This window comes from Rhyacophila brunnea, unplaced genomic scaffold, assembly GCF_057557595.1.
Source record: "Rhyacophila brunnea isolate RB1 unplaced genomic scaffold, BYU_Rbru_1.0 scaffold_13, whole genome shotgun sequence".
Taxonomy (NCBI): Eukaryota; Metazoa; Arthropoda; class Insecta; order Trichoptera; family Rhyacophilidae; genus Rhyacophila; species Rhyacophila brunnea.
The window spans coordinates 3,950,795-3,968,425 of record NW_028232785.1 but is presented as its reverse complement, the minus strand read 5'-3'; the positions used below and the strand labels follow the sequence as shown (position 1 = coordinate 3,968,425).

Here is a 17,631-nt window from a genome sequence, read left to right as displayed (position 1 = left end):
ACATTTTGTTATTAAAATATGCTATAATTATAGACATTCCAAATAATCTAAAGCTACGTATCAGAAGGGTTATCATTAATCATTGAATAAATGATGAAACATCTTGTTAATTATAAATTTATAATACTAAATAGTGAAATATTTTAAACGACAATTTCCGTGAAATTTTCGACAAGCTAATCTTCCATTAGAATCGCCTACGAACTAGCGCATGATGTCTAGTATTTATAGCTCGTATTATTTTCACTTTATATGTCCAAAAAAATACGCCAACACACTAGTATTGTACACAAATTTGTTTGTAACACTAAATGCTACAAATTGAGCACAAAAATAGGTTAAATAAACGGATATTCAAGCGTATTATAGCAAACGTAAAATCATTTTGACAGAAGGATCGGAAAGCAAAAAAAATCTGAAGAAATTTGTATTTGCGTAAATTCTACGTAATGTCATACTAAATCATACATTCTAATTTTTAACACTGTTGCAATCTATTTTGCCTAATGCCGGCGCTCCATTGGCACGCAAGTCAGACGATTTACAGTCTTCGGACTTTTTTTTCGCGTGGAGCACCCCAGGTCTGCGGACTTTTTAATCCGCAGACCAGGCTCGTTGGATTTCAAACATGTTTGATATTTTACTCGCCGAGCCGCTGAAATTCGTACGTTCACCACGCTTTACCGTCACATTATTTATATCTATGCCGACGGACGACAGCGCCATCATTATTTTACTGTCATTCAAAGTGTTCGGACATCTCACATCGATAACAACAATGGAAGATCTACGGGTGCATTCGAAAAGTTTCTTGGAAGATTTTATTAGTTGTTTTAAAGACAACCCATCGTTGTGGAAGACGACCAGCCCACTATACAAGAATCGTGATGCCAAGTCCTTGGCGTATGCGGAACTTTTGGAGATTTTAATCAAGGTGGAGCCGCAGGCAAGGGTCGACGATGTTAAAAAGAAAATACAGACATTGAGGTCGGGTTACAGAAAGGAGAGAAATAAAGTAAGGACATCATATCGAAGCGGAGCCGGCACAGACGCAGTTTATCTACCCAAACTGTGGTACTATAAAAATTTGGAGTTCTTGAACGACCAAATGGAAGGTACGTAGGAATGCTTTAAAGCTATTTATTATACACGTGCAGATTATGAAATTGTCGTACCTAGCTCTGAAAGTGACATCGCATTAGATTAGCTACTATTAAGCAATTAAAACATACAGCTATGAATCATTTCTAGTCACAATAAAATTTCTTATTCTTTGCCGAGGTAGGTAATAAATAATAATAATATATAGGTACGATGGAATGCTTTAAAGCTATTTATTATACACGTGCAGACTATGACATTGTCGTATCTCTGAAAGTGACATCGCATTAGATTATCTACTATTAAGCAATTAAAACATACAGCTATGAATCATTTCTAGTCACAATAAAATTTCTTATTCTTTGCCGAGGTAGGTAATAAATAATAATAATATATAGGTACGAGGGAATGCTTTAAAGCTATTTATTATACACGTGCAGACTATGACATTGTCGTAGCTCTGAAAGTGACATCGCATTAGATTAGCAACTATTAAGCAATTAAAACATACAGCTATGAATCATTTCTAGTCACAATAAAATTACTTATTCTTTGCTGAGGTAGGTAAGAAATAATAATATATAGGTACGATCATGGCGGTGGAAGCGCGGCTTAAGCGTTGGCTTATTGAGTCGTGGTTGGGTCCCAGGTTCAAATCCTGGGTCTGACAAGTACACATTGAATTTCAATTTGTGTATGAGTCAGAGTATGGACCTAATATGTTGAGCAAGTGGCTGACATCCATTTCTCGTAAAAACAAAATCTGTCAATACAAACTTCCACTCCGTGGAGGTCCATATTATGATCGGACATGGTCGAAAGAAGAAGAAAAGAAATGATCATGAAATCAAAAATCGCTCGAGTTAGGTTCCTTCAGAGACAATCAATAAATCGTCAATCATCAATCAAAATTAATGGTACAGTTTGGTTATGAGGAATACAGCGGAAAACACATTTTGAAAATACCTGATATACTGGATTACACCAATTATACCAATATAAATAATCATATCAATATTAACCGTATGAAGGAATGGGTACTTAGGGGAGAGATAATAAAAAACAAGTTTGAGTATTATGTTGTATTTTAACAATTTACATTTTGTTTTACAGAATCGAGCTCAATATCCAGCATGGCGGACGATTTGGAAAACATGTCTCCTGATGAGAGTTACTCCAACTCGTTAAACAACGAAGATTGTATTGAGGTAAAACATTTTAACTAAACTGTTACATTGGTTTAATGTATCTATTGCTTATCATACTTTCTTGCCATGTGACAGCCCCGGTAGTATTAAAATATTTTTCAAAATCTCCTCGCGCTTTCTTAGCATTGGCAGTCGAGTTCCGATTAGTCGTTGCTTCCAAAGGCGCTAAGGTGTCCTGTAACCTCAGTCCGAGCTCTATTAAACCTGTCTCAGGATTTTCCCTATCAAGGTCATGAGAAGGAGTATAAGAATGTGTTGATTTGCGACGAAGAAAGTTGTGCAGCACACAGCAAGCTAATACAACTGTATTGATATTTTCAATTTTCATGTTTATTGGAGCTTGAAAAATGCGGAATCTAGCAGCTAAAATGCCAAAAACATTTTCTATAATTCGCCTGGCTCTGCATGTCCGATAATTATATATTATTTTACTGTGATTTAATTGCCTTTGTGAATACGGCTTTATGAAATCGTTACGTAATGCAAAGGCTTCATCGCCAATGGCAGTGCATCAGAATTAGCAGTAGGTTTTTTTTGTGCAGGTATTTTTAATCTGCCTTCGTCTAAACGTTTGAAATAAATAGATTTTCTCAGTACGCCTCCATCAGAAATACGTCCATTTGTTCCAACATCAACATAAATAAATTCATAATTAGCATTTGCAATCGCCATCAAAACAATGCTGTGGAAATGTTTGTAATTATAAAAGTGGGAGCCGGCGCCTGCAGGTGGCACGATTGCAATGTGTTTCCCATCAACTGCGCCCAGGCAATTTGGAAATTGCCATTTACTATTAAATTCTTCTGCAATCGTCTCCATTTCTTCGTGCGTATCAGGGAACTGCAACAAAAAATAATCAATATTTTATTTACAGATAGAATATTCGCCTTCAACATCAACGTTGTCGACTACTCCAAGGTCGAATCTTAATAGAGCACCAGAACCCCCATCGTTCAAACAAAAAAAATCGAATGATAGCGCCAACAAAGTGTTAGAATTAATCACCGACAAACTAAGCAAGACTGAAGATGAATTTGATGTTTTTGGCAAAATGATGGCCATGAAACTACGATCGATGTCACAGGGACAAAGATTGCTGGCCGAGAAGCTGATGCATGAAGTTGCCTTTATGGGACAAACTGACAAAATAATGCCAGCAACTACTGTTCATACTCAACCAGTTTATCGTATATTAAGCAAAAATGTACAAAAGCCGGTATAATAAATTAATGTTTTTTGTGTGAATAAATATCTTGTAAAATATTTGTTTTTTTGTTTGTTTTTTATGCCTATAAACCTTAAGGCTTAAGCGATACAACAAATGGTACGTATTTGAGTTATGTTAGCATACCTATATTATTATGTGGCCTCATTTAGAAATCAAATTCCATGCTTGCTTTTCGAAGAATATGACTAGTATTACAATACATTCAACAGGAATAATTAAGTAGCTTGCTTACAGCCTATATGGAGAGTCCTGGCTAGGTACAGAATTCTAACGGTCTATTGAATATTTAGCATGTCAACGATGGCCTTATTTGTGACTATATATATACCTATCTCAAATGCATCTTGTCTGTCATTCTTATGCTGTTGCCGTCTATGAGTTATATAGGTAAAACAATCCACTAAACGTTCACTTTATAAGACCAACCGACGTCTACTTGTTAATTATATATTTGTAAATTTGCCCAACTTTATTAGATGACGTATAATATAATACACACCTTGAAATATTCTCCTTTCAAAACGTCAATAATGACTTGGCAAGTTTCGGGAATTGTCTTGCCCAGAGTTTGTCTTCCAATCGCAGTTCTATAATGCAAGTCAGTGAACGTTCCGCCGGCAGTCAAAAATCGCAGGGTTGCACATAATCTATCATGAGGAGAAATAGCTTCCCTCATAATAGTATTTTTTTTTAATAAATGGGGAGACCAAATTATACAGTTCTGTGTATACATCCTCCGACATTCGCAAATAATTGCGGAAATCGCTCGGTTGCAAACGCAATTCTCATATTAAATTTGTGTGGGATAATGTCGTTCGTTTCCTTAACCATTGTTTCACCCATTATTTGTGTACCCTTTGCTTCGTTATTAGATTATCTGCCACCCAATAACCCAAAAAACACAAAACGTCGGTATCATTTAACGCCATCACGATTTAACTGTCAAATTTACGTATATTATCTATGCTGTCAAAGTCGACGGTTTTACTCGTCAAATTAATAATATACCTCGTTTCGTTGAACGTCTGTTAGCCAGTAGCAGAATGTAGAAAAATCTGAAGACTTATTGTCCTCGGACTTTTGGCTCGCCAATGGAGCGCTGGCATTAATTTTGAACCTGAATTGATCAAATCAAATGGCACATTGAATTTATTAGATTTGGAACCGTTTGGTAGAATGTTCACGGAAACGCTTTTCTGACGACTAATTAGTGCTGCCAGTACTTCATAACATATTAGTCTCTAAAACAGAAACACATTTATTGAAACGTCAACTTATTATGAAATTCTAACCTTAATTTAACTAAAAATTCTAACCTTAATACAAATTTAACAATCGTATTCTGTATAACTGTCTAAATATAAATATAAATGTCTAAGTATAAATGTTTTAAATGTACAAAATATAAAGAATGCTTCATGAATAGGTAGCCATTTAGTTAATTTATAAGATTTATAGGTACCTATGAAAAGTTTTTAAAAATTACTTTTGATTAGAGCTTTTCATAATTGACCACTTGTGCATGTCGACAGTATGATTTTGTGACTTAGACGACAATCAACCATATTAAATTGAGAAAATTTATTAGGTAATATTATAAAGATCATTCCGGGTTGATTTAACACAGGTTGTAGTTTAGAATCTCCATTACAAAATATAAATAAAATGAAAATAAATTCTTGGTCTGACATAATAATGTATTAGTAATGATATTAAATCAAACTCTTTGCTTAGAAAATATGGCTGGATTTTGTGATAATAAGACCAAAAGCGGCGTCTTGTCACGTAAATGGTTACTTATGAATAATAGGTATTGATTATTTATCTATAATATACATAATTCAAGTAAACTTATATGGTGTAAATGTCTAACATAATAATATGAATACCTCACGATATATAAATGCCGAATAATGCTTATCAACACTTTGACAGATTGCCATTAGTCTATGGATCGTCCGAATTGGTTTGACGTTTCATGTCAAACCATTTCTGATGGTCCGAGAACGGTTTGTTTTTCAATGATACACTGAACCAAACGTCAAATCTTAAACCATTTCCGGTCTACTTTCTACTCATACAATTTGCACGTATATTAGCTATGGTTTAGTTTGATTTGTTTCGTTCAAGTTGAAAGATACGAACCTCTATTATCTATTGGTGCTCTACGTCGCACGTCATACATAGTAATTATTATTGTCCTTTTTTTAATATTTCCGCAAGATGGACGCTGAACGTGAACTAGAAGGCAGCGAATCTGATGTGGACACAGGGCAATGGTTTGATCTGCATATGGATAATTCAAATGGCCCTGGCTTCGATACTTCTGTGAAACAAGAGGACACCGACGCTTTTAAATGCATTCTTGAGGTTAGGTTTTTTTGTTACGAAAGTATCGATTAACTGATATACAAATCAATACATTGTTTAATAAATTTAGTTGACATTTGCGTATATTTCCGTAAGAATCATTCGTACAACCGGTGCAATAACGTCATATGTGCAAAAACGCTTTTGTTCAGGAGACGCATTTAAAGGTAGTGAACTTGATAGTCACATGGTTTCATGATTTTACGATTTTTACGTGTATCTATTATTGTTTATACCTTCTATTTCGAAATGTTTAAAGATTTTTGTCCAAAATATTGTATTCAATTTTGTTTTTGGTCAAAGACACCCTTAATTATTATGTCATTGTCGTAGGTACTAGGGTTTAACTACAGCTTCATTTATGACATATTAAATGGAATAAAATGATTAATAACAATAATGGTTAGTGTAGTTAAAATAGTTTATTCATTCAAATTTAATTTTGCACAACTTTAATTTGTATGTTGACAATTAAACAGCATTTCTGTAACCAACAAGAATCATAGTTATTTTAAATTTTCTGTAGAATCATATAAACTTGACTTGACTAGCTTAAACGATCAAAAAAATGTACTTGACATGTCATACTGATTTCCATAGTAACGCACGTATATATTAATAATTTAGTTGCTAGGACCCCAGACCCCTAGCAACCAATAATGTGAGTCGAAATAACTTTTCATACAAAACAGAATTAACTGAAAAGTAATTTAATTCTACATAAAGATGGCTAAAAGTATTAAAAAATCGTGTTCTGATATATTCTAAAAGTTTCAAATGTCTAGCTTTCGGGAAGTTAGTTAAAAATCGATTGCAAGATTTGTACCGGACAAAAAACCACCGGAAAAATAAGAATACGAGCTAAGAAAAACGTTGTAATACTATAAAATTAAATAAACATCAATAATGACAAGATTAAATTGCAACAACAACCACGCATTTGTTATAAATGACATATGGTTAATAACCTTTCTTGAAATAAAATTGAAGTAACTATGTCACAACTTACAATTATGTCGTTGTTGATTCAAACTCAGACAATAAATTTGTTACAATTACCTTAATGACGTTCCTATTGACGTACACACGATTTACGTACCCCTGTGGGGGCGCTCCCATAAGGAGTAGTACCACCCAGCCGCTCGATCTGATCATAATAGTCAATGTACCACCGCTTAAGTGCTTACGACCCTCGACAAAGCGGAGCAATATGTCATATATGTAAAAGTCCCGCAGTTTGCTCTGGCAGGTCCCACCACTTCTCAGGGTGAACTGTGGATGATTATAAGGTAAGAATGATGGTAAGAATGTAAATAGCGACGAAGTAATAATAAATAATAATTAATGCAAATTTAATATGATAATTACACACATAATGTAACGAATATACATCCTAATGAAGATGATAGTAATAGGTATTTCATAATAGTAATAGGTATTTTTGTAATGTTAAATAAATAGTCGATAGGTATATTAATATTAAAAATAGCGTAATCTTATATTGGGCTTCGATTAATTATAAACAATGTAATTAAAATGAAATGAATCTTGTACTGTATAACTGCAATGATTAGATATTATCAGTGTGTATAATCGTAGACCGACATTAATATATAGAATCGTAATCATAATTAGAATGTAATAGTAAAATAATTAGACCCGCGGAATTAAGCTAGATATTAATTAATCGATATTTTAATCAAACTAATTAACCGAAATTCGATCTAGACCTGATCTCCATACATAACACCCACACAGCATCTAAAACATTCACGAGGTACCTAATACCCTTGACTGCTAATTCTCATCACGTCCATATTAAATATCATACGCGGAATCAACGAATCTCGCGCGCGATCAACCCGCGGGATTCTACACGGATCGAAATCCAAGGGGACGACTCTTAGAACGGCGTTCCCCATTCGGTATCTTGGCAGTTGTCTCCCTCGCACAACTGGATCAATTCCCTATCCCGATTATGGCGGCAGCTTCCTCGCTCCCGCGTACAGCCCCGTCTCTGTTACGCAATCCGTGGCAAGCGCGAATTCCCCATACAAACAAACTATTAATGATAACTAGAGCTGCGCGTGTCCGATCAGATTGAAATTTGAAATGACGTAAGCGTCTCTAAGCCGCGGTGAACTCAGTTATTCCATAGCACGCGTAACTATAAGGGTTCGTGAGATATAGAGCTCAGGACAAGATTAATTACAAGTTAATTAGATATAAGACATATATGTATGCATAGATAATAAAGCCTAGTAATTTAATAATTTTATTTTTTTTCTTTAACGTGTACGCTGTGCGTAGACGGCTCGCTTATAGGTTCGAGCTTGTAGATCCTGCCGCTCAGCCATGACGAGACTTGCGTCACGTGGTGTATGTTCATATGCTAGCCGGTACGAAGACAAACAAATTGATGTATCATACTCTTCCGCACGTGATGTTTTCGCGTGGTTAATTGAAATCCTAAACGACAATACAAGTTAAAAAACACCATTGTTGTATGAAAATCTAGGTAAAAGCGCGAGCCCGCCAAACTGCCTTGGCGCGACTTTGTACCGGTGGCCCGCGTACACAGTATACAATTGATTTTGGTGCTCTCCCGACTCGCGATTTCGCGGGGCGATCGATTAAGTCCGAATTTCATAGTGAAAACGATATGTGGATTTATGACCCGCGGAACGCTAGTCCAGGGGGATGAAACCTTCAGATTTAGATAAAAACCCAGGATTTTTGAATTCTGGATTCCAGTTTCTTACTGTCTCCGAGGCCGACTCCACGAAGGAGGTCGGTCTGACATTTCCATACAATTTCATATATTTGTGCAAGTTCGCACAGGAGCTTGGTCCGCCCACTCCACCCACCTTCTTCCGGTTAATACCTTAAGTTGGACTTTTTTTTGGACCGTTTTTCGGCGCGAGAATTATTTTATAAATACCTAACCCCGAGAAATAATTTCGCGATAAATACCTACCTGGTACTTTAATATTTTGAACGCGAAGTCTAGTTTCGTACAGTGGTTCCTCAACGGAGGCCCAGAATTTTTTCGAACTTTCATTTCATTCGAGCATCGGTCCTCAAGCCCAATAGTGGCGGCCCTTTGATACGTTGAATTAATTGTGAAATTTTTCGAATTTAATAATTCTTGTTTACGAGTGTTAATGTACTTTATCATTTGACGGACGACCGTATACTGTATACTGAACAATTATGTGAATAATACTAACTAGCTGGACTTTAATTAATTAATATTGTGAACCCTTGTGAATCTTTGTGACTTTATAACGTGAACAATATATAGAACTATTCTAACTTTTACTGTGAGTTTTAATATGGTGACTTATATAGTCGCCGCCTACTACAAGACCTTGGCCTGCTACTCCACATACGATTGACCCTCCACTCCAACCCCTTGGAGCTAGCCGCGAATTTGGAGCCCCGTCACTATCCCAGTCATTCACCAAAACCGCAATGACATATGGGACCTCTGGCGGAAACTATAAGAACTACACTTATGGCATTGATGCACCGTACGGAAACCTATAAGGCATGTTTTGTGACATTAATCTCATTTTTGTTTTTTTTGTACTTGTGACGTTGTTGCACCGAATGTGCGAATGTATTCATTTTGGAAATGGAATGTTTCAATAGCCGTGGAAGGAAATTATTAAACTTTTCAACGATTAGGTATAATTACTGTGAGTCGCCAGTGATGGTTAGACTGATTTATTGGGATGTTAGGTTCATTTGAAACGTTGGATTTTAATAAAGTAACATTATCAAATATTACTAATTTTTTTCATAATAAACATTGTCGATTAAGGTAGATTGGTATTGTTTTCAAAGTGCTTATTGTGATTATATTTTAAAGTACCTATCTACTCGTTATTATATTTTTGGATGTGTGATAAATGATCAGTGTATTGATACAGTTTTCTGAAAAAATGGATGTCCATGATCACTTACCATATTAAAATAGTCTGCAGCCTTATCAAATAACCGATTTGTTTTATTTTAAATATAGCTGAAAGATATTGCTTTTTCAGAGGCCTTCTGCAACACATCTGCCCAATAAAAATAATTATATTAATTTTCAGGGAAATGATTTTAATGAGGAGTGTGTTGAGAGCACGATAAGCCAAAGCATTCATGAGGATCCTCAGCCCGGATGCTCTTATTCTGAATGCAAATCACTAAATCAGGTACGTACACAATATTCTATAAAACTTGAACAATGTATGTACGTTCTGTTATGGAGGTTTAGTTTAATATTTATTAACATCGTTTGAATTACAAATAATTGTCTTATAGGTCATGTCAATGTCATTCCGTATTTCTGCTAAAACATCCTTATAAATAGCTCATAGGTCATTTTTCGGATCGTCAACACATTAAGGGTTATTTAGATGTGACAATATGTCGACAGGAAATGCCGAAATACATCATTGAGTTGATGGAAAAATATATTATTATTGCAATGCATATTATGATCCGATGTTTACTCATAAGCCAAGGAACAAGAAAAAAAAATAGGAATTTCATAAATTTAGTTAGGTACTAATTCCAAGAAGAATGATAGGAACTCACATGTATATTGGCATCACTTCGATTGGGAGGGTGACATCACGGGGTTTAATTTATATAAAACACATCTTATTTTTGATTAACAGCCCTGCGCAGGCGAGATTTATTTACACTAAATTATGCAGACATCGATTACATTACAGAAGGATAAACATTTGTCAATAGGATGCCGAGAGCTTTCACTTTACACTGCACTGACGTGTCAAGCGCGGGCTTGTCTTTACCGCGTCGCATCACGTTTCGCGGGGCAATTTATTTGTTTATCACTATCTTGCGTCATAGGCGTCACACGGCCACGTAGGTGGTTTATTAAACGGGCAATTACATCCACTCCTTATATTTTAGTAGGTGGGAAAACGCGGGAAGATAGATTTTATATTTTTCTTTTCTATTGAAGGGCCTACGCCCGCTGAGCGTGCTGGGCGGGACCCTTACCTCACGAGAGTGTTTTTCGACTGCCCGCCAAAACTATCTTTCAAATGGGGTCCTTTCCCCTCGCGGGGTATGGGGAAGTCGCTTGACAAACTGATGAACCAAATTACGGTGCATTCGCTTGCTGTGTACCTAGGGCAGGAATTCCTCGGCTCCTGTTGCCAGCGAAAGATTTGCCCCGCATCGTTCTGGCCAATGCGTTTCGCAATAACATTATTTCGTAAATCAGGGGAGGTGAACCATTATTCGGGAGTGTTTGGTATTGATGTTGTTGTTAAATTGTTGATTTGGAATTTGAAACGTCATCGCACCATTGTCTTTTTTATGTCTGGTAACAGTACCTAATGAGAAATTTCAATCAGTTTTTTTTTTTTTAATCGTATGACTATCCTAATAAACTATGATTGTCGTTTTTGTATGGGCCATCGAGACTTGGTATCGATAAGCGAGAATGTCTTTCTCAATCACGCAGTGTAGTGCACGCCAACCCCAAGGTATTTGGAAGTTGCTCCTTGAATAATCAGCTCAAAATTGAAGGTCGCTTAACGTCCGTCACATATCACCCCTCCAACATCGTTTGGTATACATGTTGCGGAACCTGAGCGAATTCGTTTCAGGCACCCTGAAGTGTGAAGGTAATGAATTATACCGCCATAAGAATACACTGGTTTGCTTTTTAATTAGTAAGTATTATATAATTAATGTATTTGTTTAGATCCCTTCAAAATACCCTACCACTGTTAAATTGGAGACTGATTTCGAGCAAAATGACTCAGAGAATGAGATTGTTCAAGAGGGTGTAGAGCAAAGAAATTATGTTAACCCTCAATATAGTTGCTCTTATTCCGAATGCAACCCAGGAAATCAGGTATTAGAATCTATATATTTAAAATAATCTACTAATATACTGATTTAACTTACCAGCATACACATTCTGCCTCAATTAGATCCTTCCTGTATGTCAAGATTAAGACATATTTTTAAGATGATTGGTTTTTTTAAATATTATTCTTTCATATACCTATGTGTTTTGTCTTCTTGTAATATAATTATTTAATGTGTGCAGTTATTGTTTAGATTTTTTTGCTTCGCTGCCTCTATTAAAACTTCACAAAGCGTGTCATAAAAAATCAATTGCGGAGACGGCAAATTATGTTAGCATTCGATCTGATTACAAGAATTTAAACAACATGAATCAATCTGGTAAAAAAACATTAAAATGTAATCAATGTGACCACTACACCATTCATTCTGCTTCTTTGAAACTACACAAAATTAAGCACTATGATGTAATGCCATTTAAGTGTGACCATTGTGACTACTCATGTAAAAAGTATAGTAATATGAATCTACTCAAAATGACCCATTCTAGTGAAAAGCTATGAAGTTGTGATAAATGCAATTACTCATGTAATACATCCCATAGAATGAAATTACACAAAATGACTCATTCTGGTGAAAAGCCATTTAAATGTGACCAATGTGATTACTCTTGTGTAACATCTGCTTCGATGAAAAATCACAAATGACTCATTCTAATGTAAAACCATTTAAATGTAACCAGTGTGATTATCATGGATACTATCTGGTGAAAAGCCATTTAAATGTGACCAATGTAATTACTGTAGTAAAACATTTGAAAACATGAAAAATTAACAACAAAAAAAGTGAATTGCTCTCGATTGCATGGTGCCCAGTTGTCCCGGCGCCGAATCGTCCTAGACCCTCTAGCGAATATGTGTAACTCGGATTAAGCATTTCTTATAAATGATAAAAATATCCTATTTTTCTATGGATTTCTCCCTGTAATTATATTTTTGGTGCTAATTTTTGTAATATTTTTCTATCTAAAGAGTCTTCTAAAAACTTTCTCCTCAAAGATATCCATATTTTTGGAACACCTTTAGATTCCACCCTGTCATGCATCTCTACAATATTATATGTTTTTACAGACCTAATTTTTGAATTTGAATCAAATTTAATACAGTACCTACTCCATATTTTTCAGTTGACACTTTCAACTTCCGCCTTGACATATACGGATAGTCTCGCATTGTCAAGAAAAATATCACAACTCCAAGAGCCACAATATGAAATACAGATTGACAACCAAGACATTAAAAAAGAATTGGGGCTATATGAAACAACGAGTAGTGTAGACGCCGTCAGCCGCACTGCTGATTGGAACCAAATACAATCCATCGTCAAATATCCAGATTTATTAGAACCTGTCATAAAAATAGAGAGAAGATTTATTCATAACAAGAATTTTGTATGCTGTATTTGTTTTGAATTTTTTGCATCGTTATATTTATTAAAGCTTCACAAGTCAAAAGAACACGAAATAACTCATTCCGGCAAAAGGTTATTTAAATGTGATCATTGTCACTACACCTCTGTGAAGTCTCATTGCATAAAAATACACAATATGACTCATTCTGATGAGAAGCCATTAAATGTAAGCAATGTAATTACTCCTCTATAGCATCTAGAGATCTAAAAAGACACAAAATGACTCATTCTGGTGAAAGGCCATTTAAATGTGACCGATGTGATTACTCTTGTATACAATCCGGTACGATGAAAATACACAGAATGTGTCACTTTGGTGAAAGGCCATTTAAATGTGACCAATGTAATTACTCTTGTAACAAATCTAGTAATATGAAAAGACACAAATTGACTCATTCTGGTGAAAAGCCATTTAAATGTGACCAATGTAATTACTCCTCTATAACATCTGGTGATATGAAAACACACAAAATGACTCATTCTGGTGAAAAGCCATTTAAATGTGACCAATGTGATTACTCTTGTATACAATCCGGTACGATGAAAATACACAGAATGTGTCACTTTGGTGAAAGGCCATTTAAATGTGACCAATGTAATTACTCTTGTAAAAAATCTAGTAATATGAAAAGACACAAATTGACTCATTCTGGTGAAAAGCCATTTAAATGTGACCAATGTAATTACTCCTCTATAACATCTAATGATATGAAAACACACAAAATGACTCATTCTGGTGAAAAACCATTTAAATGTGACCAATGTAAATACGCCTCTATAACATCTGGTGATATGAAAACACACAAAATGACTCATTCTGGTGAAAGTCCATTTAAATGTGACCAATGTAATTACTCTTGTAAACAATTTAGTAATATGAAAAGACACAAAATGACTCATTCTGGTGAAAAGCCATTTAAATGTGACCAATGTAAGTACGCCTCTATAACATCTGGTGATATGAAAACACACAAAATGACTCATTCTGGTAAAAAACCATTCAAATGTGACCAATGTGAATTTTCTTGTATACAATCCGGTACGATGAAAATACACAAAATGACACATTCTGTGGAAAATGCATTTAAATGTGACCAATGTAATTACTCTTGTAAACAATCTGGTAATATGAAAAGACACAAAATGACTCATTCTGGTGAAAAGCCATTTAAATGTGACCAATGTAAATACGCCTCTATAACATCTGGTGTTATGAAAACACACAAAATGACTCATTCTGGTAAAAAGCCATTCAAATGTGACCAATGCGATTTTTCTTGTATACAATCCGGTACGATGAAAATACACAAAATGACACATTCTGGTGAAAGTCCATTTAAATGTGACCAATGTAATTACTCTTGTAAACAATCTAGTAATATGAAAAGACACAAAATGACTCATTCTGGTGAAAAGCCATTTATATGTGACCAGTGCAATTACTCTAGTGCACGCTCTAATGATATTAAGCTACACAAAATGACTCACTCTGGTGTAAAACCCTTTACATGCGACCTCTGTGATTACTCGTGTACAGTATCTATGAGATTGAAGAAACACAAAAAGATACATTCTGGTAAAACACCATCTTAAGATAATAAATAAAAATTATCACACCGATCGTTTAGTATCATATTATGATTAATCAAAAAAATTATTCATTCTGTCAAAAATTGATTTAATTTATTATGATTTATTTTTTTTGTTCTAGTTTTTTTTCGACCATATCCGATCCTCATTAGATCATATTATGTGTATCCACCGAGCTGTGGTTTGTATTAACAGATTTTGTTTTACGAGAAATGGATGACAACCACTTGCTCAACCTCTGAATCATACATAAATTGAAAAACAATTTATGTGTACTTGCTAGACCTAGGATTCGAACCTGGGACCCATGACACTATTGGCCGACGCATAAAAAAATATTTAATGACACGTATTCTTGTGAAATTTCTTTTAAAATGACAGAAATTTGCTTGCAGGACCCTCGCTTATTTAGACAAAAATGCATAAATATAATTTTATATCTATTTTATGAAAGATATTTCATTAAAAAATGACGATAAGCAATAAATCGATATTTTAACAAAAAAATATGCCCACCGCGAATCGTAATAGCGTTAAATAAAATACTACGTCTTGGTCAGTTGGGCTTCCTATCCGGTAGGCCACCCACACTTTGTCTACTGTGCGCAGAATATAATAGCCATTGCAGAGTATCCGAAAAGGTGTGTATATGTTGTGGAAGTATCAGTCGTTCCATATAATGATGTCACATTTTAATATGGCGCCGGTTTATTATGTGGGTCTCAGGTTCGAATCCTGGGTCTAGCAAATAAACATGTTGTTTTTCAATTTGTGTTTGGAGTCTGAAATCCGTTAATACAAACTCCACTCTGGAGGCCCATATGATCTTTTCAGGAGGATCGAACATGGTGAAGCAAGTAAGTAATGCAATTCGGTAAATTTTAAATTTTTTTTGTATATATATGTACCTACATAATATTACAATATTGAATTCTAACTCTAAAATGTTTTCATCTAAACAAAAACATCTAAATACGTAAAAAATTTTCTAATAGTTATTATTAGCAAAGGTTGCTTGTGAGGCTGGCTTTTATAACTAACATTGTACTATTAATAAAATATTCAGGAAAAAATCTACTCTTTGTATAGCAAATATGTAGGTGTTTCAATATAATAATATATTCAACATGAGTTGCATAAAATGTATTATATTTAACTGTATTTATTAAGAAGGATAACGTGATACTGCTGCCCTATACGACGAATGTGACAGATTTCCCATGCCTCTATAGATCCACCAGCAGTGGCGACCGGTGAGTTATTTTCTGGGTGTTCACTTTATTTATAGTATGTTTTTGTTCGTTTGTATGAACTATTCCATTCTTCTGTTTTTCATCGAAACAAAATTTTCAATCACACGTTTGTTGAAGTCAGGAATCTCTTGTTTCATTCTTTTTTCGATACTAAGCACACATAATGCGTTCAATCTTGGTTGCGTGATGGTGTTTCTGCTAAAATATTTGATTAGTTTGGGTGTGGAAAAACATCTTACACTTTCGACTGAGATGTCATCGGAATAGTGAAAATTAAGTTTAATACATGGTAAAACCGTTTCCGATAATGTGTCAATAAGATTTTTTTTCTATTAAAATGTTTAATAATGCTGAGAAACCATCAGCATTATAAAAATATCCAAGCTGTAAATAACAGACAATTGACCAATGTAAATACATTTGTATAACATCTAGTAAAATTAAAGTACACAAAATGACTCATTCTGGTGAAAAACCATTTAATGTGACCAATGTGATTACTCTTGTATACAATTCTGTACGATGAAAATACATCTCTCTTTCTTCACACATTCTTTCACACGTATGGATCCCTGGTGGCGCTCTGGCGTTCTACCTTGAATGAAAGTATGGCAGGAAACCTCCACGACTCACTGTCGTGGGTATGTTTCCTCGGGGAATACTTCTTCGACAGAGATGCCGATCTTCGCCTAGAGCTGTTGATAGGCTTAACGGTTGAGCTAGAATGTGCACATTCAAATAATATTGTCATTTATAGCTTCTTGGTTATTTCAAGATTGCCTTCTTTATTTAATCCATTACATGGCTTATATTGATGTATCACAATACCTACCTACTAACATATAGGATTATTTTCGGAAAAAATCGGTATTTGCATTAGATAGTATAATATGCATTATTAGCTAAAAAGCTAGTGAATAGTGTTGTGTCGAGTAGAATGTGAAAATAGGTAATTTAACTGTTGAGTAATATTATTATCTTTAAATTTATGAAACTATATTAATCAGCTAATTTGAATCCGCTGTAAGATAAAGGGCTTCCACTTAGATGCCCAAAAAAAAACGATGTAAAATATAAATCGGAAAAGTTATAATTGTATTAAACTACTATTGCAGTTAATACTTAACCAGAGAGAAGTCGTTTTTTTGTGGTCTTGATGTGCATGAGCAGTTTTTATTCGGGATGTAAGGTAAATAATTCTCTGCTTCAAGATGGTTTTCCGTTATTACTTCTGAGAATAATGTACTCTTACAATTATTAATAATTAAAAAAATATATTTCCACCTTCAACGCCGTTTTAAAATATTTTTTATGATCGATGTAGAGTAGTCACTTCATAACTTGCACTCCATTATATATTGTATTAGATATATTACCTATTTATTTACTACTACATATATCAATACAAGTGAATATCATTTGATCTAATTTATTGCGAGGTAATCAGTCGAAGAGCCGTATCAGTGCAGTTAAAAAGTGTAAAGTTATAAAGCGTATACTCTGTAACTAAGAAAATAGTCGTACCTATATAATTCGTTTATCCCTTGCTATTACAAAATCATTTCTTAGT

General features: G+C 34.6%; 1 protein-coding gene across 1 annotated transcript; it reads left to right on the top strand.

Annotated features, from left to right (window-relative positions):
* Positions 1 to 5,708: 5,708 nt before the first annotated feature.
* On the top strand, positions 5,709 to 14,673 carry LOC147076183 (uncharacterized). Its single transcript, XM_085941660.1, has 4 exons — positions 5,709 to 5,907; positions 10,008 to 10,112; positions 11,642 to 11,794; positions 12,935 to 14,673. The coding sequence occupies exons 1-4, from the start codon at positions 5,761 to 5,763 to the stop codon at positions 13,409 to 13,411; spliced, it is 882 nt and encodes a 293-aa protein (XP_085797786.1). The 5' UTR covers positions 5,709 to 5,760; the 3' UTR covers positions 13,412 to 14,673.
* The last annotated feature ends 2,958 nt before the right edge of the window (positions 14,674 to 17,631 follow it).

Excerpts from the sequence above, each read along its gene's own strand:
- LOC147076183 (XM_085941660.1), top strand. The coding sequence starts at position 5,761 with ATGGACGCTGAACGTGAACTAGAAGGCAGCGAATCTGATGTGGACACA. Across the intron at positions 5,908-10,007 it reads CTTTTAAATGCATTCTTGAG|GGAAATGATTTTAATGAGGA; the intron begins GTTAGGTTTTTT and ends ATTAATTTTCAG. Across the intron at positions 11,795-12,934 it reads AATGCAACCCAGGAAATCAG|TTGACACTTTCAACTTCCGC; the intron begins GTATTAGAATCT and ends CATATTTTTCAG.